This window comes from Zalophus californianus, chromosome 8 (assembly GCF_009762305.2).
Source record: "Zalophus californianus isolate mZalCal1 chromosome 8, mZalCal1.pri.v2, whole genome shotgun sequence".
Lineage (NCBI taxonomy): Eukaryota > Metazoa > Chordata > Mammalia > Carnivora > Otariidae > Zalophus > Zalophus californianus.
The window spans coordinates 57082065-57105687 of record NC_045602.1 but is presented as its reverse complement, the minus strand read 5'-3'; the positions used below and the strand labels follow the sequence as shown (position 1 = coordinate 57105687).

Below are 23623 nucleotides of genomic sequence, written 5' to 3'. Positions count from 1 at the left end.
TCTAACAGGATTATTCTAGAGAATGTTCTGTGTGCTTGAGAATGTGTATTCTCTTGCTTTGGATGGAATGTTCTGTATATATCTGTTAGGTCCACCTGGCATAACACGTCATTTAAGGCTACTGTTTCCATACTGATTTTCTGCCTGGATGAGCTATCCACCGATGAAAGTGGGCTATTAAAGCCCCATACTATTATTCTGTTGCTGCTTATTTCTTCTTTAAGGTGTGTTAATATTTGCTTTATATATTTAGGTGCTTCTATGTTGGAAACGTAAATATTTACAAATGTTATATCCTCTTGCTGGACTGACCTCTTCATCATTATGTCATGTTCTTCCTCTCTTATTGTAGTCTTTTTAAAGTCTGTTTTGTCTGACATAAGTGTAGGTATACAGCCTTCCTTTGGTTTCCTTAGCATAGAATATCTTTTTCCATCCTCTCACTTTCCATCTTTGTGTCCTTAAATCTGAAGTGATTCTTACAGGCAGCATATAGATGGGTCTGTAGAGACACGTTATAATTAAAATGTCAAAAGTTAAAGACAAGGAATCTTTAAAGCACCAAGAGAAAAACAACTTGTTACATACAAGGGAACCCTCATAAAAAATATCAGCAGATTTTTCAACAGAAATTTGCTGGCCAGAAGGGATTGGCATGATATATTTAAAGTGCTGGAAGAAAAAAACTTCCAACCAAGAATTCTCTACCCAGCAAGAATTGTTATTCAGAATGGAAGGAGAAATAAATTTCCAGATAAGCAAAAGCTAAAGGAGTTCATCACCACTCAACAGGCCTTACCAGAAATGTTAAAGGGATGTCTTTTTTTTTTTTTTAAGTTTATTTTTTTAGTAATCTCTATACCCAGTGTGAGGCTCGAATCCACGACACCAAGATCAAGAGTCATGCGTTCTTCCAACTGAGTCAGCCAGGTGCCCCTAAAGGGATGTCTTTAAGCTGAAAGGAGAGGGTGCTAATTAGTAATAGGAAAACATATGAAAGTATAAATCTCACTGGTGAGGGTAAGTATATAGTAAAATTTAGAATACTGTAATGTTGTAGAGGTGGTGGATTAATTACTTTATAAAGCTAGTATAAAGGATAAAAAAAGGTAGTAAGAAGAACTACGATAATTAAAGGATACGCAAGATAAAAAGATGTAAAATGTATTAAAGACAAATTGTAGTGGGTGGAGTAAAAATGTAGAGCTTTAGGATGCATTCAAAATCAAGTTGTTATCAACTTAAAATTGGCTGCTCTTATAAGCTGTGATATGTAAGCTTCATGGTAACCACAAAGCAAAAACCTATAGTAGATACAAAAAAGAGAAAGGAATATAAGTGTACCACTACAGAAAATCATCAAATCACAAAGGAGGAAAGCAAGAAAAGAAGAAAGCAGGAAAGCACAAAGAAAGAAAGGAACAGAGGAACTACAAAACTGCCGGAAATCAACAAAATGGCAACGAGGACATACCTATCAATAATACCATAAATGGACTAAACTAAGAGTGGCCGAGGACATATTTTGAGGTAAAAACAATGTATACTCACCCCCATCTATGTATAAATGCCTAGAAAAGTCCAGAAAAACAAACAGTGCTTACTTTCGGTGGGACAGGAGAGTGTTAACGGGTTGAACAGTCTCCCCCAAATTAATAATGGAGTTCTAGCCTGTAGTACCTCAGCATTTGATCTTATTTGGAGAATTGAATCTTTACAAAGGTAATCAAATTAAAAAACTAGGTCATCAGGGTGGGCCTTTAAGCCAGTATGACTGATATCCTTATAAAAAGGGGAAATTGGGACACAGACACATACAGAAGGAGATGATATGAACAGACGTAGGGAGGAGATGACCACTCATAAGCCCACGTAAAAAGCCTGGAGCAGATTTTCCCCTCACATCTTGTGTTTGGACTTCTAGCCTCCATAACGGAGACAATACATTTCCGTTGTTTAAGCTACCCAGTCTGTACTTTATGGCAGCCCTAGCAAGCTAACACAAGGAGACGCCCATTTTTATATTTTTGTAGCATATGACATTGTTATAATGACTATGTATAGTCTATAATCGGAGCACCCCCCTTCCATTTTTAATTCTGAAAAACGAGAGACGAGACAGAAGAGGGGAAAAGAGGACCAGGCATGACTATCACATAACTGGTTTTATTCCTCATCAGTAAATAGGGAGCGTACCTCCTGCTACTCACTCGGTCCGGGCCCCACCCTCACCCCCACCCAACACTGCCCTCTCTCTCGGGGGCCATGAGCTGAGAAGATCATTGGGCCCTGATCTGCTAGGTGACAACTAGCGTCTGGTCATGCAAGATGTCCCCAGGCCCATCTCCCTTCATTGCACACATCTGGTTCAGGCCTAGACCAAGTGTGGCATTTCTAACCATCGCACCCCACAGATCAGAAAGTCCCAGGTGCCTGCAGTAAGAATGCCTGCAAGCAGCTCGCACACTTTTAAAAGCTCTGGCCCCTCATTCACACAGAGGGGTTGCCTGCTCCGAAGCCACATTAGAATAACAAACCACCCTAGGAGTCCCTGTAAAACAGAATTCTTCCAACAATTCTTCCCCTGGGAAGATGTCCTGCTTTTCCAGGGGTGGGGGTGGGGTGGGGTGGGGAGCAGCAGGGAGCAGCAGGGGCCCAGGAGAAGAGGGCACTGACTTGCAGGGGTCAAGGCCACCAGAGGGCTGGAAGGTTTAAGATAGCAGAGCTCTGCAAGACCATGTGCTCCAATCCTGGTCAAATAGGCTGAGCCAGATCTAGCCGTCTCGGCAGAACTGCTCAGACCGAGGCCCCGGACTTTCTGGCAAGTTGCATGCACTGGTCCTGGAGGAATCCAGCCAGCCTAGTACAATTCTGCAGCTAGCCCTTGGGCCAGCAAGGAATCAAAACCGAATTTAGAATTGCAGAGAGGTTAAGAAAAAGAAATCTTAACGTGTATGTGGTAGGTCTACTCACAAAATAGCCACAAAGACTTCAGCCTCCTATGCTTCAAGAGGTTGTCCTCTCCAGTTCCTGATGTTTCCTCAGGTTTCCAGCATACAGGAGCTGAGGACAGGACTAGCATTTCGAAGCGCCTTCTGTATACTGCACTGTAACTACAGCACAGCCTTTGACCTTCCCAATGTGCAGAGGACAGGTGGTATTCCACTTGTTCTGCCCGAAAAAACCAAAGCTCCGAGAGGTGAAGTCACTTGCCCAAGGGTTAATGGCTAATAATGACAGAGACACTGAATCAAGATTGAATTAATGGACTTTGTACCTGCTTTCTCACCTGAGTGGAAATGATCCCTCTTCTTGGCGGGGGTTTAAAGGAGATGATGTGTGCAGCATGCCCAGCTCCTGGCTGAGCACACAAGGCACCAGATGACCAGCTAATCCTGAGGCAGACTGCTGGGCCCCAGAGAGCAGGGAGGACTGAGCAAGGCTCTGGACCGGTGACCCCTTTTCAAGCCCCCAGAGAGGTGAGCAGAGGTATGAGAGCGAGGCTGGGAAAGGAACAGGGCTCATCAACTTTCTTGAAAACATATTTTCCATTGGATGTCTTCTTCCATGTTGGCTCTTCACCCACTATAATCTTTATGCCCCTCCTACTCCGAACGGATTTCATGTTCTCTGATCGTCTCTTAGTTACTAATCTTTATGGCTGGCTTCTCTCCTCTTGCTTTCCAACCCCCAGCATCTCCTATTGTTTTTCACCTTTGCCAGTGGCTTGGAAGAGTTAAAACTAAGACAGAGGGCCCCTCTCCGTGTCTTTTTAAGGCCCCTGCTTGGTTCTCTAGAGAGGAGCCGAAACATTCCCGTGACCCTTAAAAGACCCCACACTCTACTTCCTCCGGGGGATTGCCATTGTAACTTTTGGGCATCCAAAGAGCCCATTTGGAAGGGAAAGGGGGCCAGATGTCACTGAAACAGAACCACTCTGAGGAGACCAAGGGTCTTGTAGTGTTAACAATTGTTTTCTGTGAGAAACCGTCTCCCAAACTCCAACAAGCCCACCCACCCAAGGTTCGGCAGGAATTGGTGGAAAATAACGCGGAGGAAGTACAGCTGTTCCCTCCGAGGAGCACGCGTGGGGGAAGCCGGGCCCAGGATGAGGGGGTGTTCCCGGGGCTGTGACATACAGCATTCCTTTCGCTTGAGGCATCCAAGCCCAAGGAGCCGCAGTCTCCCCTTGGGAATATGACATAACCACAGCCGGGAAGGGCCTCACAAAAACAGACCGGTGTCCACGCGTCCTTCTCCAAAGGAAGCCCCTTCCCATCCTCTGTGCGAGAATGCTCGCGTGCGCCGAGGCTCAACCGCCCCCCCATCTCCTGCCAGACAAATACCCCAAAGTCAACGATCTGATAGGATGTGTTTATATTTACATGGTACGTTTTAAAGCAATGGCTACATTGGTCATACATATTAGAAACCATAAAAAAAAGTTAAGAACTAAAATGTACATCATACACTTGTATATATATTTTTTACACAGAGGTAAAAAGGCTTATTATAAAAAAATCAATACAACAGGGTTTTTAGTATACAGGTAAAGAATGAATTATGCTTCAGGCACTTTGTTAATGTGAGCAAATAGCTTGGGGGGGGGTTGGTCAGAGGAAGCTTCCAAACAAATCTTTTGGTTAATGTTTTGTTACCACAGATACAAAAATAAAATCTGAATAATTTCTCTCAAATGATTGACGTCAGTATGGCAAAGCTGACTGGGAAAATAACTACACACTGTTCAGCTGCAGTGTGGCAATTAGAGACGTATTTACATCAATGTCCCTATGGCTGTCCTTGTGCCCTTAACCGCTCGCTGCCTTCACAGACCAAAACGTATAGGCGGAGTAAGATTCACTAGCATAACTCTTCAAAGGGGTGGAACAGAACAAGGGGTAAGTAACCACTAGACAGGGGCTACAAACAAAACGCAGCAGGATATGTGTGTTCCTAGTGAAATAAATAGGGGCACTTGAACTGAGGTCTAACAAACCTACATTAGTGTTGTGCTTTGTAGAGAGGAGAGACCTTGAGAAAGGCCCTGAGGAAATGCCTCAGGACGGGGGACTTGGTGGGGGTGGGGGCTGGTCTCTTGACAGGGTCTGGAGGCTGGCTGGAGGTCTTCTACATGTTCTCCAGGCTGGGAAGCAGTTCTCGTTTCTTCCATCACCAGACTGACAGCGCTCTGCTCCTTTTCCAAGCAGGAAGACCCAAACCAGTCACTCCAACAAAGGAAAAACGTCTACCAACTAACTCTTAAGCACACGGAGTATTTACACCGATGATCTGACTAAAGAAATGCGATGGGCGCTCAGATGAGCTGAAAACATTCCATGAAGGTAAGCATGGCTAGCACTTCCCCAATATGATTGGCAGACTGGAAAAAAGTCCCCTTCCTTGAAGACTGCTGTCCTGTGTGCAATAGAGAAGGGACGGGGGAAGTGGAAATACAGAGAGCAGGCCATGCCCTCAGCTGGCAATTACCACAGGGAAATCATGGCGGGAAGAACGGCCAGCCTTGACAAGCCTGTCTCCTACGGTCTCCATGACGTTCTGATTGTACTATGCTAGGTACCACTCTTCACTTTTCTTCTTTCTGCAACAAGAAGATTTGGCTACTCCTTGCAATATATTAGAAAAATACTCTTTTCCAGCTAATTAGAAGCCTCCTACATGGCAAGGCGACAGGTAGACCCAGACTGCTAACCTAACCATCTGTGCACCCGAACTGGCAAGTCTGGGATTGGAGATGCAGGAGAAAGACACTTAGGCATGGAAGGGTTTTTACATATGGCCTTGTTTTTTTCCCCCAAGTATAAATGAAGAATTTGGTGATGTGAAATTCAGTTCAGAATGAAAACAAAAACAGAAACCCACAAACAAAATGCAACCCACCATTCTTCTGATTTAGGACATTTAAAATGCACCACCCCCCCACCCCCCCAGGAAATAGCCAGTGGGGGTGTGGGAGGAAGCTCCTTTAATCTTATTTACTACAACCTCAGTGTCTCAACTGTAACTCTTTGGAGAACGTGTGTGTGTGTGTGTGTGTGCGCGCGCGCGTGTGCGTGTATGACTAGACTATTTCGTTTTCAACTGTAACTCTTTGGAGAACGTGTGTGTGTGTGTCTAGACTATTTCGTTTGCCAAACAATGAGCACAATTTCTTAGTGTTTTCTTCTAATATTGCTAAATTTTTAGAAATGGTGGTAACACAATTTTAAAAAGTTCTACTTTAGGGGTTATGTGGAGGCTCAGAGAGACCTGAAATCCCCCTTCTCTAGCCCTGGTCCATGAGGATGCAATGCGGTTTAAGGAATTTTCCTGATTCACACAAGTTAATCTGAAGTTAAGGCTCAATTCTCATTTTATGGGTGAATGTTTTGCATCAGTAAATAATTGACAGAGAATGATGATGGGCTCCGGATAGAAACTGCAGCTTCATTGGGAAATTTGGCTTTACAAAAGTTAAAGCGATCTTGTTTTGGGGTAGAAGTTTGTTAACTAGCTCACCTCCGATACATAATCTGACTGCAGGTTAAAATACTTCTGGTGGGGTTTCATCGTTCTGACATTACCTATCCGCAGGAACCCGATGCTCCTTAGCGACCAGCAAGCTGAGCCAAGAGAAAGAGCGTCTGGGAAAAACCAACTATAAACCCCACCCCAAACCGGCAGTTCCGAATACAGGCGCCTTTGCAATGGAAGAGGTGGGTAGGAAAGACATGAAATCAACACATGTATAAGACAGATTGATTACAGATTAATAATACACGAGTGTCTGTGCGGAGGTTCCTTTCCTTCGAACACTGTGTGCGTGCGTGTGTGTGTGTCTGGGTGTGTGTCTGATGCAGAATGGGTGGCTGGGGGGCGGGGGGGCGGGAAGTGCAGAGTCCACCAGGCAGGCTCCCCAGGCTGGGACAGCGCCTCAAGGTACCAGGGAGCAGGGAAGAAGATGAGAGTATGTCGGAGACAACAAGTTCCCTTGTGGCTGTGGGGGGAGGAGGAGGAGAGGAAGGAGGGAAACCGCGTCACACGGCCGCTTTGTGCTTCCCGCCGCAGCACCTGCACATCACCCCGCAGTGGTAGCAGGCCCGAAGGGGCAGGTAACAGCACATACAGGGGGCCAGGAAAGACAAGGCAATAAGAGCCATCCACCGGAGGCAAAACTTCTCGTCGCTAGTATCGCACGAGCACGGGTCTGTATAGTCTCCCTCGGGGTCCGACATACAGTGATAGAGCATGCTGTCCGCACACCACATACAGCTCACGCGGCGGATGCAAGTTCTCACGGAGTCGGGCGCGTCCTGACAGCGGCCCCTCCGGTTCTCCTCGTGGTTGAACATGTCCCTGCAGTACTCGCATCGGGAGCGCTCGCCGTCCTCCTTCCGCCGCCGGGACTTGCCCCGGGACGGCTGGGTCTTGATCACGCCGCCCCCGCGCCCTTTGGGGTCCTCGCCAAGGCCAAAGTCCGCGGAGTCCACGTAGGGGTAATTGTAGTCGTGCTTGGGGACCTCGCCCTTGGCGAAGCGCACGTACGAGTCGGCGTCCTCCGACGTGTCCGGGGACTTGCCCCTCACGGGAGCGTGTCGGTAGTCCTCGTAGCCCGTCAGCCAGATCTTCTCCCTGGGGTTGATGCGCACGATCTCCTCGTCGTCGTCAGGGAAGCTCACCTGGCGGTAGGGCCTCGGCATTGGCTGCCCCGGGAGAAAGACACCATTTTATAGCAGTGGCAAAAACAAACAAAATCCTCCACTTACTTGGCCTTGACAATGGCATTTCTTGGAAAAAACGGACCCATCCTAGAATTACTGAACAGCTCCTAGGTCAGAGGTGTGTTGCCGAGCTGTGATTCTCAATCCGTTCCTGGGTGGGAAATCCTTTTGTTGAGGTACTACCATACATGAGGGAACGTGTGCAGACTGTAAAAAGGCACTTTGAATTTCTGGAAGCTGAACACACCAAGAGGGAGACGCAGAACTTGCGAGGCCTCCCTAGGCCCCTGCACCTCCCTTCAGTTACCTCCGATGACCGCGGTCCTGATTTCTAACAGCTTAGATTGGTTTCACCTGTTTCTGTTCAGCGTGTTCTCTTTTGCAAGGCCAGCTTTTTTCCCGGTGAAACAGAAAAGCACGGGAATGTACTGCCCCTTATAAGGCTGGCATTTGTGGGTATCTGTATGTACGCAAATAGGTGCACACTGGGTCACAACAGAATATGCATTTTGTACTGTGGGTCATGTTGAGAAAAGCAAAAACGGATTTGAGGAGCTAGGATACAGGGGTATCTTGTCATCTGGTTGGGAAGATACAGAAAGGGTAGGAGTGCAGATCCGGAGGCTGACTGCCTGGAGTTTGAATCCTGCCAGGATCTCACAGCTGGTGAGGGGCAGGCTGGAATGTGAGCTCAGGCAGGCCAGACCCAGAGCCCCACCCTCAGCCTTCCAAACCCTCCCCGCCTGGCATTCTCCTGGAGGCGACAAAGTCATCTGGGCAGCTAGTCCTGCTATGGCTTGCAGGGAGGCCCTGTCCAGGGTGGAAGGCGCTGAATCCATTGTTAACAAACAGATGCAGGTAAGCCTGCCTGGCCCAGGCACCCTCGGTGTGGCAGAAAGTGAGATTTTCCACCTCTGAGGTCCTCTGGGGATGAAGGCTTTTTAAGGGGTGAGGAACATGGCTCCGAGTGAAACCACTGGAGTAAAATTCAGACTTTGGAATTTACCAGCAAGCCTCAGATTCTCTATCAAACAGCACAGGGCTATCATGAGAATGAAGGGAATCTACACACGGTGCACACAGAACCTATCACCATTATTGTCATTCTAAAACTGTCCTAGAATTTATCACCTGGTAATTAAATCTATCCATCACTCTCACCAGACTGTGAGCCTCTTGAGGGCAGGGACCACATCTCACACATGTTGCCTAATTCCTATTAGATTCCTGACAGAGTTTCACAGACTCTGGAAAACCACAATCTTATATAAATCAAAACAAATCCTGAGAGAATAGGCTTTGCTAATTATTTTGCAAAGTAAGGACAGTCAAAAGGTCAATTCCCATCTATAGCTACCATAAAGCGATTTTTAAGAACATTTTAATGCCAAAATATTAGGAAGCGCGCAACAGGATTTTTTTAGAGTTTATAAATCTAGCTTTATGTTGAAAACAAAACTCTCACTGCCCTGTGTTCCTTTTTTTCTTTTCAAAGCAGCCTGGTGGCCACATCACCCTCCATGGGCACCAGTCCACGTCCCACAGTTTGGGAACCTGCTCCGCAAAACAGCCACTCGGTAAATATTTGTTGAATTACTGAATTCCAGACTCCAGCTACATCTCCCCAAGCAAGCCTGGGCCTGCAGCCTGCGATGCCAGGGTGCCCGAGCCAAGCGGACAGCATTCTTTAGTCCTGATCCTGGCTCTGGGCTTGCACACCAAGCCAGGAAGCCATGTGCACAGAGGAACTCAGGAGGCAGCACAGCACTCTGGGTAAGCACACGCTTGCATCTGTAACTTGTCCCATCAAGGACTCTCTCTCTCTCTCTGAGCCCTCAGCCTTCTCCTCTAGAAACTGGGGCCTCGTGGGATAATTTGTGAGGATTCAACAAGATTAAGCACAGGAAAGGTTTAGCACGGGGTCTGGCACACAGAAAACTAAGTAAAGATGTGCCACTGCCACCTCTCTGGCAATCTGGAGAACAGAGGATGCCTGGGGTTGAGCTTCAGGCCACATGGAAGGGCAAGGGGGCTGTTCCAGAATCAGAAGCCGCCCACCCCGTGCTCTCGGAAGAACCAGATGGCTGCTCACCTGTTCGAGGTGATAGTGGTCCGTGGGGTATGAGTCGTGGAGGTGGCCCAGGGTATAAATCCTCCGGTGCTCACAGGATGTGGGAGAGGAGATTGTCCGAGTAGGTTGTTCCCTCTTCTGGGAGGAATTAGAAGAACTGTCTGTAGCTGTCTGTTCAGAGGGAGGTAACCAAGAGTTAACTGAAACAAAAACAAAAACCAAACCCACATACCCAAACCGAACACGCTGTCTACCCCCACTTGTGGTGTCTTGCTGGACTTCCCGAAATCTGGAGTTTATCTTGGCTGTGGGAGGTAGAAGGACCCCTAAAGGGCCAGATCGTCTAAACATGATGTGGCTGGCTCAAAGGGTAGAGAAAGCCAGCCACCTAACCCTGGAAAGTTGGGTTTGTTTTCTCAAATGTGGGAGCAGTCACCAGGCTTTGGGGAAAGGGTTTGCTACATTTGATCAAGAACGGTCACCTCATTTGTAGCCCTGGCTGCATGGGACCTCAGTGAGCAGGGGAGATGCAAACAGGCAAAAACCAAACCCAAGTGTTTCTGTGTGGAGCTAATCCCAGCCTGGGAAAGTCTCAGAAATAAGGATACCTCAAGGGTATCGTGGGCATTGGCTTTCCCAGGAGAAATTTTATAATCTTTGGGTTATATCCCCAAGGCAAGCCTTGGGGTTCACTGTAAGCTGGGAGAGACAGAGGATCACACAGAGAATGAAGGCCCCCGTCTGTTGGTGGTGAGAGCTGCTCTCCCAGTAGAAGCGATGGGTTCAGACTGGAGGCTCTGTGACAGTGTCTTTGGCAGGTGATCCGATATTGGGATGGACTGTAGCCACCACCTTGAAAACCAGGAATCCTCAGAACCTCCTCCTCCCCTGGCTCCTTAGAGTCCCTCCCAAATTGAGGAAAAGGTTTTTCTTGCATCTAGGTGTTCTATTTCTGGCAAATATCAAGGAACTCCTCTTTGGCTCTTAACTTCTCAATCTCCTATTCCCCTTGTTTCATTTGCTTATTTATCTCTTTATTTTACAGGTTTTTTGTTAGCATGCTGTATCTTTTTGGGGGCAAGGTTAAAACAGACTTATGAAAATTTTTATACCCTCACCCCCCAACTTATAAAGTAATACATGCCCAGAAAAATGGGACCAGTATTTAGGACAAAGACAACCATAGTCCCATTATGCAACTTAACTACTGTTAATTTTTAAAATCTGGTGGATATGTGCAGCACTTCTTTGGAGGCCCAAGCCTTCAGACTTTTTTTTCTCTAATCCTGTTTGGTTCAGGTGATGCAGAGCTGACGCTGTTTCTGATCCCTCAATCCAGAGTGACTAATTCAGATATGGACTCATGGTCCTCTCTGACGTAATACAGAGATTTTTCACGGAGAGGTCAGAAAAGATGCTGTCTTTATCTTTGAAGTTAAGATCTAAGGGTCCTAGAAGTCTGGAATCCTGGTGAGGGCGCAGGGAAAGAACCTTCTGAGGAGGAAGTGAAGCCAAACCTCGGGAGAAGGCAGCCCCCACCCCCCACACCCTGCTCGAGGCCATTCGAGCTTCTGGATCCTGTCAAGCCTGAATCTTGGATCTACTTTAGGCTGTCCCCATGGTATGAGCGAATTCCCTTGGTAACTTCAGGCAGAATGTGTTGGATTCATCACTGGGGCACACTTTCCCCTCACTTCTGCCCACCGCCCCCACCCCCCCGGCAGTCCTGCCTGCAGCACACTCCCGCCTCTCCTCACTCCTCTCCACAGCAGGGCAGTGGAACTGGGCACGCAGAGTCGGCTGCTTCTCTCCTCAGCCTCTTGGGAGCCACCCAACTGGCAAACAGCACATGCTGGATCCACTCTGGGGACGGTGCAGTCCACTAGGAGGCCAGGGCTGCCCCCCCCGCCCCCCCCCAGGAGGCTGTGGAGATCAGTGCCTCTGTGCTTTGGTGGGGCAGGTCTGTCAAATCGTGGGGTCCCCGCCTGAGCCATCCGCTTCCTGCAGATGTGGGCCAGGACGGGCATCATCACTCATTACGGGTCTCTTATCCCCTCCCCGCCCCCACCGCCTCAGTACTTCAGAACTCCAGGAAGAATTGCTATTTACTCCTCAAATCCCAGTAACTGAAAGAAACCAAACTGACACACAGGAACTCTCACTTTCTCCCAACTCTGTCCTGTCTTCCCGCTCTGCCCCACTCTGCATCACTGACTGCCTCCCCGTTCCCACACACAGGTGGTTATAGGTCAGCCAGAACGATAAAGCCAAGAGCTCTTCCCCAGGTCCGGCTGTGCAAGCGCACGCCGTGTGCAAGACCCCAGCTGCAGGGGCGCGGACGCAGCACGGGCTCCGCGTCACATGCAGGACGACAGGCTCCCGGCTGCGCAACAGGCTCCCGGCTGTGCGGGGTCCTGCTGACCAGGGCAGGCAGCCCCTGCAGAGCTGGACTGAAATGCAGCCCTGACCCCCACGCCCAGGGCGGCGTCCATACACAGCACTGCTGCGTCTAGCTCCCACGAGCCCTGCCGAGGCCCGCTCTCCGAGGGATTTTGCTGAGATGAACACGGAGCACGACGTCTCCAAGTATAAAGGTGCGCCCTGCTTTAGGCAAACCCAGGAGATAGGGGATGATGTGTCATGATACAAAGGTTTCTAAAGATCTCGATAAATACTTCCTGAATGAGTAGGTGGGGCCCTTCAGCGTGATTCAAATCTCAAGGGTTAAATTCTTTTTTTAAAATTTTTTTATTGTTATGTTAATCACCACATATTACATAATTTGTTTTGGTGTACTGTTCCATGATTCATTGTTTGTTCATAACACCCAGTGCTCCACGCAGAATGTGCCCTCCTCAATACCCATCACCAGGCTAACCCATCCCCCCAGCCTCCTCCCCTCCAGAACCCTCAGTTTGTTTTTCAGAGTTCAAGGGTTAAATTCTTAAGCAGCACCCCCAGTGATCGTCCTCTCTCACGTTAGAAACCACCCATGTCCTCGGCATCGTGGTCACCTCCTTGTTAATCATCTGTTCGCCCTCCCCCACCCTATTTTCTGTGACCTATGTCCAGGTTAACAATGTATAGAAAGTCATTCTGAGCCATGAGGCACACCCGTGTTTTCCCAGAGCTCATCAGCCAACCAGTAATGCCACCTCATATGCACCCATCCTACCTCCCTAACCCCAAACTGCCTCTGCCCACTGCACAGTCAAGTGCAAAGCTTCCTGGACCCTATCAGAAAACATGTGACTGAGCAGAGCCTTTAAATATCTCCCCATCTAATGATAAATTTGTATAGGGAGCAAGAAGGCCAGAAAGCTTTGAAGCGTGTCCACAGTTCACCGTCTCCTGCAGGCAGAGCTGAAGTCCATGCCTGGACTGCTGGGGGTCTGTCTGGACTCTGGCAAGGAGAGCATGTGGGAGAGGCTGCAATGAAGCTGAGGCTTATTCCAGATCTATGGTATCAGATCTTGCCAAGCAGTGAGTGTGACCTACAAACAAAAGCAATGTGTACTATCAAGGCACCTCCAAGAAACAAGGGGGGAAAATCCGCCTTTTATCCACATGTATGCCCCTTTTCTTTTTAAAATTAAGTAATCTCTATGCCCAACGCGGGGCTCAAACTCATGATCCTGAGCTCGAGTCATATGCTCTACAGACTGAGCCAGCCAGGTGTCCCATCCACATGTACTGCAGAACCGACTCTCCCATAACTCTGCTTGTGGTGTCCACACATGCTGGAGAAATGCAGCCCACCTAAGCAGTGCGCGCACGCGCGCGTGCGCGCGCACACACACACACACACACACACACACACACACACACACACACACTGTCACAAGCAAGACTCCCGAACATCGGTTATTTGCATGCACAAGCGAATGACACCTACCAACCGACCAGTCTGACAGCGTCACCTTCAACTTGAAAACTCTGGCCGTGTTTTAAACTCCCCATGTTCTCCAGGGGTTGTCTCTGTCATGGGTTTGAGCTCAAGCAGAACAGAAGCAGAGGCTTCGGCGCCGCCCCCCATGGACAGCGAGGGCCGGCACTGCTGCTGACCCGCGGGCGCTCCTGTGTAATGTGACTCGGCAAGCAGACCCAGAACCACTGCCACCTGCAGATGTCGCCTCCAAAAAATCTTGCCTCTGGCTTTGGGTTGGACTCTGACTCAATGTCCATGCCCATTATTCAAAAGATGTCCAATGAAGAAGTTTGCAACCTAATCGAGGCACCAAACAACAGAAACGCGATGGAGTGTTCTAATGCTAAATAACAAGGTCTCAGCTCAGAAGACTGGATGGGAATCATCCTCTAATTATAAAGTTGTGTGATTTTGTGCAAGGTAACACGCTTTGTGTGGCCTGGTGCTGAAGCCCTCTAACAGGGCACAATGCTGAGACAAGACATTGGTAAAGGAGAATCTAGACGGTACAGGAAGGTGAGAAAAGGAACAAGGGGAGGGTGGGAGCAAGGGTCAGAGAGTCTAAGATGAAAGAGTGGGCACTGCCAACCTCAAGATCAAGAGAATAGACATGAGTGGCCTGAGCGAATCCACTTGGATCGTGGCACTCATTCCTTCCCTGGAAGGTTTTCGGGTTTGGGTTGGGTGCTTTGTGGGATGTGGGCTCAGACACACAAGGTAATGTGGCAGGGGCGAGGCCAGGTGGCTTCCATCCTAGATGGGTGGACAACCCAGAGCAAGGCTCAGAGGAAGAGAAAGAGGTTCAAGTTTACCAGTGAACATCTAATAAAATTCTTCAAAGAGAGCAAGCTTCCAAGGGCCAAGACTCTGCAGACATAAATAGTACTTATTTTGAGAATTCAGTTATTTCTTGTAATTCCCCAGAATTTAACAACGAATGAGAGAAATACACCAGAGCTTCAAAAGTTGATACAGACTTTTCTTCTGAATAACTGACTTTAATGTCCCGGTATGTGACAATAAATCACAATCTGAAGTGCAAAAGATACTGTGCTGAGGCTGCCTGGTTTGGGTGGGAACCGGAATAAACGGGGAAAGGAGAGTAGAAGATCCATGTCTCACATTAAACCTGTGGCTGGCTCCCTCCTACTGCACGGGCATATTTTATAAGACAGCATTTCTTACTCTTGGAACCTTGACTATTCTTCCCTTTCCTTGGGTTTACCTGTAGGTTCTTGAAGCACACGCATCGGCTCGCATGCCTTGGGTCCGGAAAGAGCCTTCTTCATTTGGAAGGTGAACCTCTTTGACCAAGGGAAGCTCAAGGAAGGGAGGAGGAAGAAAGCACCAAGAGGCCAGAGCAGCTGAGGAGGCAGTTTGCTTAAATCACCCATCCTGGGATGGAATCCTGGCTGGTGACCAAGGGCTTTTTGGGGCATTCAGGGTGGGTCAGACATCTGCGTTTCAAAGCGAAACAAGTGTTTTCAAGGCTATGTGCATCCCTTCAGCTCCCCTTGCGTTTTCCTGCTAAATCTTTGTTTTTTGAAAGGACCAGAATGGCCGAGGCAGCAGCAGGCAAACGCTTAAGGGAGAGGAAAGATGTGCCCGGGGCTGTTCTTTCAAAGACACTTGGAACTACTGAGGAGGCAGCTGGAGTGTCCTACTGGACTCCGTATCTGCGACTGTGAGGAGGTCGGCAACTGGCAATTTCCTTCTCTGTCTTGGGGATGGAGACAAATGGGACGAGCCCCACCTTCAGAAAGGCAAACAAGGACAGTCACTTGATCATCCCTGTGTTCCCAGGAACACACGAGCTGATAGAAGGAAACACACAGCGTCAGGAGCCAAGCGCAAGGAGCAGCCGCGTCAGGAGGTTAAGAGGCCAATGTGTTTTAAACAAGGCCTAGAAAAATGAAGGTAAGAAATGCTTAAGGAGCCAGACCATCTCACCCAGAAATCACACAGCCCTCTTAAGCACCAACTACACTGTATCAAGAGAAGTGACTCCAGGCCAGGTGTCTTGGGACACACTGTTTGACTTCCCAGGGCCTCAGTTTCCTCATGTGTAGAACAAGGGGGAAGCATACAGTGATCTCCGCGGTCTGATGGAGCTGTGAGGGGGCACATGTAACCCTCCTCCCCTCCTCCTAAGAACATTAGGGGTCCAAGGGGTTTGACCAAGACTGTTGTTGCCTCGCTGATTCGAGGGCCACAGGAGTCCTTCAGATTGATGAAGCAGAATTCTTGGCGTTGGCTGCAGATGCTGCTATTTTACATTTTAAAGGAGGCTACCTGGCAGTTATGACCGCAATTCGTAGTATTTTTACTGCAGTCCGCCACCAAAATAGATCTCAACAGCTGATGCAACCAACGCAATATTCGACCTTCTTTCCACTGCAAGGGCTTCTCATTTTGTTTTTTTTTAAAAAGTATGCACACACACTAAATATAAATGTGTACTATTCCTCTCAACTTCGGGCCGGGTGACCGGACTGATGACACAAAACCCTGGGCACCTCCTGCTTCTCGGAAGAAGGTAAACTGCATAGTTGAGTGCCTCAGAAGGCTCCTGGCTCAGGTGGCTTGACGAGCTGTTGTTTCTCATTCTTCAGTAAAGCACGCCTTCCCCCGGGTACCTGCTGGCCCCACAGACCTGTGGCCAGCCCTTCTTCCTTCAGTAAACTGGAAGTGGTCACCCATGTTGTCGACAGGTCTTTGGGAACAGGTAGCACTGTCTCACCAGTCCTCTGGGCCTACAGAGGTTCCAGGTGTCCTCTTTCAAAAAGGCAAGAAAGCAGCCGGGCACGGGCTCTTGCGTGGCGGCCCCAGCCAGCAGGCCGTGGGGGTCTTACGAGGCAGCTGCAGGAGCAGGGGTAAGAGACGACTCTGTCTTTAGACTCTAGGACATTCTGCTCTCTGGGACCCAGAGGACAAAGTGGGCATTCTTTCATTGTGAAGAGAACAACAAAAACAAAATTCCCACTCATTGGAAAAAAAAAAAAGTCTTGGGTCTCTGAATTCTGAAGTGAGGTGAAATTTTGCTATAAAAGGAAAGGACTCTGACACACCCACAGCTTGGCTTCACTGGAAGGGCTCAGGGGCTGGGAGCAGGAAGGAGGGGTTTCAGGTAACCCTGAATATGCACTCTGTCTGAAGGAGGAAAATGGAAAGAATAGTATCCTGCCGGCCACAGCTTAAAAAGATGAGATGAGATGCATGTAAATGAAGAAAGACACAAGTGGGAAGGCTAGCAAAATGCCTGTGGGCTTCCTGAAACTGAGAGCATTGCAAAGCTTTTGTTTGAGCCTTAGACGTATTAACTGCTTTAACTGAGCCATTGTAGGTATGGGGGGGGGGGGGTCGAATAAAAAGATCATCCCCTTACTATGCAATGTGAGCTTGATAATTCTTGTCATTTAGAAGATAAAGCAGCTCCCACCCATCTTCTGAGACCCTGCAGCCACCCTGTGCGGTGCCGGGTGTCAGCCAGCAGCAGTTACGGGGACGCTGCTTCCTGGTGTCGACCACAAAGCATATGGCAGACCCTCCCAACACATTTTTGCTTTTCTTAATCATCCACCATCGATCAGCTCCACTGGCTAAACTTTGTAGAAGTAGCTTACATCTTCAACCTGTCTTCTGTTTTCCGTAGCCTCTCCCCATCCCACTCTGCCCCATCCCTTGACTGTTGAAGGTAGAGACAACAGAAAACATTTTTGAGCCACTGATCATCTAAATGAGACGGGGGCTTTCCTGCAGGGACCCGGGGAACCTCAGGCCTCCACTGAAGTAGTCTGGAGCCCAGGCACTTGTTGAAGAGGCCGTCGTCGTCGTTCAGGAAGCTACTTGGGAATCTGGCATACCTAATAAGTAACATTTACTGAAACGTATTGAAAAAATACTTCCTCTGCTCAAAACTCTCTGAAAGGTGGCAGGCTGATGTGAAGTTTGCATTCTGGGTCAGCAGGTTAGGGAGCCTTGGTGATTTTATCTGCAGACATGGAAGTGCCCCTATGTCGCTCACAGGGTGGCTGTGAGGCCCATGTGCCTCACGTAAGTGAAGGCTCAGGGCCCGGCACCAGAGGCAGCCCCCCACCACCCCGCCTCCCCTTCCCCTCCCCTGGGCCGGCAAACAGAGGCCCGGAGGAAATACATTCACCTTCACGAGGTACTGAGTTCCAGAGGATCAGCGATCACAGTTCACTACTAGCAGAACCAAGCCTGGAATGCAGGCCTCTCCCTAGCTTCCAAACTGCACACTCGGTTCACCCACCACTTCTTAGAAAATCAGTAAACGAACCCTTTATTGCAGAATTAGATGTGCCTTCAGTTTTAACGTCTGCTGGGATGGAGCAGGTAGAAAGAACTACAAGAAAAGGGAAATGTGGCATGCTGCACTTCTTCCCACCAAGCAAAACCTTGATAATTACAAAATGCAACGAATTCATTGTTTTTCTCCTTAAATCAAGAATGAAAACAAGCACAACTTGCAAATACTCAAAAGCCCATCTAGGACAAAACAAATTGCTTCTCAGGACTTTGGTTTCAAACACTTGCTGTAGCCACAGTTTACAAAACACCTGGGGTGGATGGGAGGTGCCTGGGATGTCATTAGGGACAACTGCTCTGAATAGCCAGAAAGTAATAAAACGCAGCTTGTGGTAAACAGGATGTCAAGGGTTCAAGCACAGGGCATGAGGAAGGACCAAGTTTTCCAGTCTAGGCAAAACATGGCTGGAAGCGGACAGTGTTGTAAAAGATATTTTTCCTCTGTGAAGGAGGGCTGCCTGCCTAAAGTATGATGAAATGCCAAAACGTAAGCCAAATACCAGCCTTTTTCAAGTGGCTTCAAGATGAGATTTTAGACCCATGCAAAATGATGTGGCTTGCTCTTCTCAATTAGCCAAAGGATGGTACCCAGATTAATACCATTCTGGGTGCCCAGGAAGAGGAGGGATCTCATTACACAGGACGGATACCTTCAGGCACCAAGGCTTAATTAGGAATCACTACCGAGAACGGCTGCCCAAATCCAGAAACAATACTTAGGTGGTGGTAGTAAAAACCTAGAAGGCAGGGAAAAAAATAAAACCTTCTATAGGGGAGGCTATCCTATGGTCAAGCTCTCAGTTGCTATTCTGGAGGCCTCTGGGCTGTGACACTTGCTCAGGAGGCTCCAAGTCTGTCACATGAACGGGCCACACAGCGCACGGCTCATCTATTTCTCCTCTTTTCTCCCCCCTTGCCAATCTGGGTCCCAGAGAAGCCTAAAATATAATGCCTGTATTTGGTTGTTGTCTAAAAAATAGAACAGCTGAAATATCCTAAGTATAATTATTCAACAGAGGAAGAGAAAAATAGGCGTGGTGAACCGGGAAGGCCGTGGGAGGGTGTTCACGGCTCCTCCACTAGGAACTAGCCATATGATCTTCGGCAAGTCACCCAGTGGACTCTGAGCTGCTTCCACAACCCAGGCTGTAAAACGAGGCGAATCCTGCTTCACTGGCTCAGGTGATAGGAACCCCAAATCCCTTCCAATATAAGGCCTGTAATTCTAAGGAGTTGGCATATCTACAGCTAACCTCGCCCCCCTGCAAGCCAAACGTTTCCAGCTAATTATCTGCACGGTGGACCTACTGCTTCCTAGCACCAGGCAGAGAAACCAGCAGGAAGAAGAGCACCTCCAGCAACAGACCTCAATGTCGGTTGTGTCTCTTTATGTCTTTAAACCCCCAATGGGGGGATGGGAGGGACCAGAATCGCTGGAACTAAGGCATCTCTCCATTCCACCTTCTCCCTTGAGCCCTGGCCCCCGTCCTGAGAAAAACCCCAGCACTCTTTCTTTTAAAAAAAATCACATGTGTATCATTTCATATCTCCAACAAGTTCTGCGCCCCATCTGTGCTCATGCACCAGAGAAAAATACACTTCTAGTTCTTGTGACTCCTTCTTATGCTTTTCTCCAGTGTTTCCAATGTTATGTGGTTATACACTACTGTTACCCGATTTACAGATTTAGATATTATTTCAGGACTTCTTATTATGGAAGATGAAGACTTAACTATTTTATACACCCCCAAGTATCTGTCTATAAAGCAAATATTTCTCCTAATCCCCAAGCTTTAGAGTCAGAATCCAGCCACTCAGCACAATGACAGCTGAAGCAGCGACAACACTTGACCGCAGATTCTAGATTAGCCTGCTCTAGAAGTATGTATACACACACACTACAGCTGCGTTCTCCCAAGACCACATCAAAATTGTCCTTGTCTATCTATGAAGACGCTAATAACAATTTAAAAAGGATTGTAGACTTTGGCAGCAGTAAGTAAACCACTGGGTTTTAATGGACCCAATGCTAGGGAACAGGATTTGGGAAAATTCTTCATTAAATGGCCATAAAACCCAGAGCCGTTCTAGTTCTATATGGTCCATTTTTTCTACTTCTCCTCTTTCCCCCCCAACCCCTCTTTCCTTGCAGGCTCTGAACCCTCTGGCCTCAGAGTCCTCAACTGTAGGTAGCTTGGAGGAAGTGAGTCCTAAGTTGGGGAGCAAACCAGATCAGCTTATCCACAGAGCTAAACTGTTCCTATCTCAGGCTGACAATGGGCCTCCTCCACAAGATATGCCAAAGCACATGTCTTCTCTGCAAGACAAAAGCACAACAGAGGGAACAGACTTGAGGGTCTTTCCATTCTGTCCCTTTCAAGTCTCCCGAGCCCTGAAATGAAAGAAACTAAAAGCTGTCAGAGGCATCAACAAGTGCGCCAACTCTTAGCAATGCCAAAAAAACTCCTGTTAAACAGAACGCTAACCTTTCTTGTCATTGCTTTGTATTTTTTGCATTAGTCACCTTCCAAATTTTACCAAATGGCTCAGGCCTCATACCTGCATATTTAATGCCAGACACAGCCTTGCCATGTAGGTATTTGTGTTCACCTGCACCAGTCACCATAACTGAGGTCCCCATGAGCAGAGGGGGCCGGGATGAGACTGTGTTGCAAGGGGGAGAGAGTTAACAGAAGGGCAAGAAGCCGCAGGAGCAGTCAAAAGCTTCCAGTGAGCGACAATGCTAGGAGCTCAGCTCCCGTTTGTAGACTCAGCAGAAAACACAGCTAGAAAAACAGGACACAAAGCTACCAAGCATCCCTCAAAATCACCCAACCTTGCATGGCCCCCCAGGATAACAGTACGGCAAATGAATAAAATATGCAAACCTATGATTCTTACACACTGTGTCTGGGGTTCAGACCACCCGTTTATTGAGCACCTTTAGAGCAAAGCTTTATAGGGTTGCGGAAACTATAGTGGTGAATGTCCTGCTTCTAATTAAAGATTCATTCATTCAGCAAATAAAAAATTTAAAAACGGAAAAAGGGCAGGGTTTCAAATGGCAAGACAGAAATCATCAACAGAGTGCTCTGGAATTTTAAAGGAGACAAAACAATTGTAACTGACAGGAGGGAGAAATATCAGGACACACGAATGAATCAAGAGTCCAAACTCAGAAAATCAGAACAGTTGCTCATTGGGAGTCTCTGCTGGTGACAGTGGAAGGGAATGCAGAGGCACGGGAACACTGAGGGGGCAACGGCGTTGGCAAGTGGCCACGCGGTGTGTGTGTGCATGTACGCACGTGCGCATGCACTCGTGCACATGCCAAGCAGGACACCAATTTTCCTCTAAGGAATTACAGCACGGTTTCACAATCCTGAGGAGTGAGGAGGACAAGCTGGTTTGGGGATAAGCAGGAGAGCTGGGAAAGTGTGAGCAGGGACAGCCCACGCTTGGTGAGCGCCCAACGGCGCTAGGGGGAGTTGGCGTGTCTCGTCCTCCACTTTATTTCCCAACATACATGCATCAACATACTGTCTGCAATGTCCTGTGTTCTTTCTAGCTCCAAGGAATCCCCTGAAGCAGAGGGAAGCCCCTGGCTCTACTGGCAAAGATATACTCCTGGTTCTGTTCTCCCAGAAAACCCTCATAATTCTAGTCCATCCATAAGGTGGTTTTAGAAGGTCTTCTTGCCATTTATACTCTACCTATAATAAATGAGTTCCAAGTTCTAAATATCTGTCCTATCAATAAAAGTTTTAGAATACCACAAGGTTTGGGAAGCTATAGACTATAGAGGGATCAATGCAGCTGCTCCCTTCCCGGGCTCCAGCTTTCGGATGCCTCACTTACCTGGCCAGGAAGCCCCTGATGACCCTCCCCGGCCTTAACGTCCTACTTACGTGGTATGAGGACCTAACGGTCCTTTGACGGCCTAATGATGAGGCCTTCCCTGGGGAAGGGAGGTGCTATTATTAATAGGCCCTTGTTTGTAAACAAATGGAATGAAGGCAAACAGACATCAGGGCCTGCCTGGAACACAATTAAGGGGAGCTCCTTCTCTGGGGAGTTCCACTGAGTGTCTGGAAAGAGCCCTGCCATTTCCACACTTCCTTTCAGGCATTCGGCGCTACCCTAGAGCAGCAAGCCGAGCCCCTGTGGATTAAAGGACAAAACCAGGAGGGATGCTGGCTTCCATCACCCCTTTCCCTCTTGCCCTCTCACGATTCTGTAAGTCACTTCTGGCAGGTAGCTGGGAAGCAGCTGTGGATGACAGTTTTGCTCTGGGGCACAGGAAGCCACCTTTTAACCCGCCTGCTGGTGTTTGTCTCTTGAAAAACGTGACAAAGGAACAGATGTAAGCAACATGCCAACTGTTGAGAGGATCTGCTCGGAGCACTATAGGAAGCCTGTTCAAGAGCCACATCACACCAGCCGCTCAATGGAGAGCCAACTGAATTCATTTCCTGACACCCCTACGCACGCTCTGTTCACATCAGGTTAGGATCCGCAGCCCTTGGGCGACTCGCCATGCACATCCCTGCTTTTGCCTTTGCCCTGTGCTGCCCAGCTTTGAAGCCCCTTCCTGAGCGGGGTTCAAAGGCCACTGAGGAACAGGTCAGCCTCACCTCCTAGAGGTCTTCTCTGACCCCCAGACCCCTCCCTGTAGAGTACCCTGGACTAGAATACTTTACAGTCAGTGCCCTTCCCCAAGCCTTCCACAGGTCAATCCAAACTGTCCTGCTTTCTCTGTGACAGCTTGAGGTATGGTTTACACACCTCTGTCTTCCCAAAGTAGCGTTTTTCAAATCACTGGTTCCATGGTGAGTGCACTGGGAAAATACGTTTAAAGGGCTGCAACCAATATTTAAAAATATGAAATAAAAACAGCTTACGAAAGATACTCTTGGGATAGGTCAGAAACTAGTGGAGAACTATTAGATGATTATTACAAAATTCCTATTAATTTTCCTAGGTATGGTAATGATGTTGTGCTTTGTAAGAGAACGCCTTATTTCTAAGAGATGCATGCTGAAGTATTAAAAGAATTAAAGCACTGAGGTGACTTACTTTCAACTGGATTGGCAAAAACCAAAACCAAAACCAAAACCACACGTGCGCACATTCACACATGCACAGATAAAGCAAATGGGGAAAAATGTTTCAACTGCTGAATCTAGGTTTTCACTGTGTTCTTTCAATTTTCCTGTGGTGCTTTAAAAGTCTCATAATAAAAAGTGGAAGAAAATGAAACGGAAGAGAAAAAAAATCAGAGTGCAGAACATGAAGTTAAGATCTGGTTTCAGGTGTCTAAGGATGTGTGTGTGTCGTAGGTTACAATGTAAATGTATTTCTTACTGTGGGTCAAGGCCAAGAGTTTGAAAATGCTGCCCTAGCACACCACAGGCCTTGCAATGGACTATTAGTTAATTAACTTCTAGAAGCAAAGGACTTCAATGAAGAAGAAAGCTGAGAAATCATTTGGTCTCCAGTTATATCCCATTAACTCAAGCTGTGTCGAACTATCCAAGCCCTTTCCTGCCTTCCCATACGTGGGCCTCACCTCCA

The 23623-nt window shown here is 48.0% G+C and overlaps 1 protein-coding gene across 3 annotated transcripts in view; it reads right to left on the bottom strand.

Moving 5' to 3' along the window:
- Nucleotides 1–4367: 4367 nt before the first annotated feature.
- The window catches only part of SPRED2 (sprouty related EVH1 domain containing 2), a 115053-nt gene continuing 95797 nt past the window's right edge, over nt 4368–23623 (bottom strand). For all 3 annotated transcript variants that reach the window (XM_027621949.2, XM_027621950.2, XM_027621951.2), the window contains 2 exons: nt 9814–9963; nt 4368–7703 (listed from right to left, as the gene is read on the bottom strand). In XM_027621949.2, the coding sequence (XP_027477750.1) occupies nt 7038–7703; nt 9814–9963 (816 nt within the window). In that variant the 3' untranslated portion in view covers nt 4368–7037. The remainder of the gene's footprint in view (nt 7704–9813; nt 9964–23623) is intronic.